Source organism: Populus euphratica, unplaced genomic scaffold (assembly GCF_000495115.2).
Source record: "Populus euphratica unplaced genomic scaffold, PopEup_1.0 scaffold510.1, whole genome shotgun sequence".
NCBI lineage: Eukaryota > Viridiplantae > Streptophyta > Magnoliopsida > Malpighiales > Salicaceae > Populus > Populus euphratica.
Window position 1 is genome coordinate 234,019 of NW_011500227.1, and position 911 is coordinate 234,929.

Genomic DNA, 911 nt, shown 5'->3' on the forward strand with positions numbered 1-911 from the left:
GTAAACCTAAACTAGTACAACCTTAACATCAATCCACCAGACCAGTCTAATTTTAACAACTATGATCAAAGCAATGTCTAACTGCGAAATTTCACGGAAGAGTTGCCGAAATTGACTAGTTTTTTATATTGCCTTAAAATTAGGGTTGTGCTTTCAGATCAACCTGAAAGTTTGACAAGTTAGATTATCTCAACCGTTGAATGCAAAGTTCTCCTCATTTTTTAGCTAATTGGCTCTATCATTAACTCTTGGATGGTGTGGATACTCCAATATACCCGACAAACATGAACAAGAAACTGGTGGGTAGAGACAAAGACAGTTGCAATGTTATTCAGGATTGTCTTAATGGTGCGTGTCTTGGTTAGCTTAGCAATAGCAGCTTCTCAAGATCTAAACTTCCCCTTCTCTGGCTTCCGATCCACTAGTCTAAGCCTTGACGGCCTAGCTGAGTTAACCTCCAATGGCCTTTTGAGGCTAACCAATGAAACCTACAACCAAATGGGTCACGCCTTCTATCCAAACCCAGTAACCTTCAAGAACTCTATAAATAGCACTGCTTTCACCTTCTCTACTACCTTTGTTTTCGCTATCATACCTGAATATGCACATTTTGGTGGCCATGGTATTGCCTTTGTCATTGCACCCACAAGAGGTCTCCCAGGAGCTCTTCCAAACCAGAACCTTGGTCTATTTAGTAACACCAACAATGGGAATCAGACCAACCATGTTGTTGCTGTGGAGCTTGACACGATATACAGCACCGGGTTCAATGATATCGATGATAACCATGTTGGGATTGATATTAATGGTTTAGAGTCTGAACGATCTGCTTCAGCTGGATATTATTCCCAACTTAATGGTATGTTCACAAACTTGACACTAATTAGTGGCCATCCAATGCAAGTTTGGAT

General features: G+C 40.7%; 1 protein-coding gene across 1 annotated transcript in view; it reads left to right on the plus strand.

The window, feature by feature from the left end:
- Positions 1-324: 324 nt before the first annotated feature.
- Positions 325-911, plus strand: part of LOC105112401 (L-type lectin-domain containing receptor kinase IV.1-like) — a 1,688-nt gene continuing 1,101 nt past the window's right edge. Inside the window, exon 1 of the mRNA XM_011008097.1 lies at positions 325-859. Within this exon, the coding sequence (XP_011006399.1) occupies positions 325-859 (535 nt within the window). The remainder of the gene's footprint in view (positions 860-911) is intronic.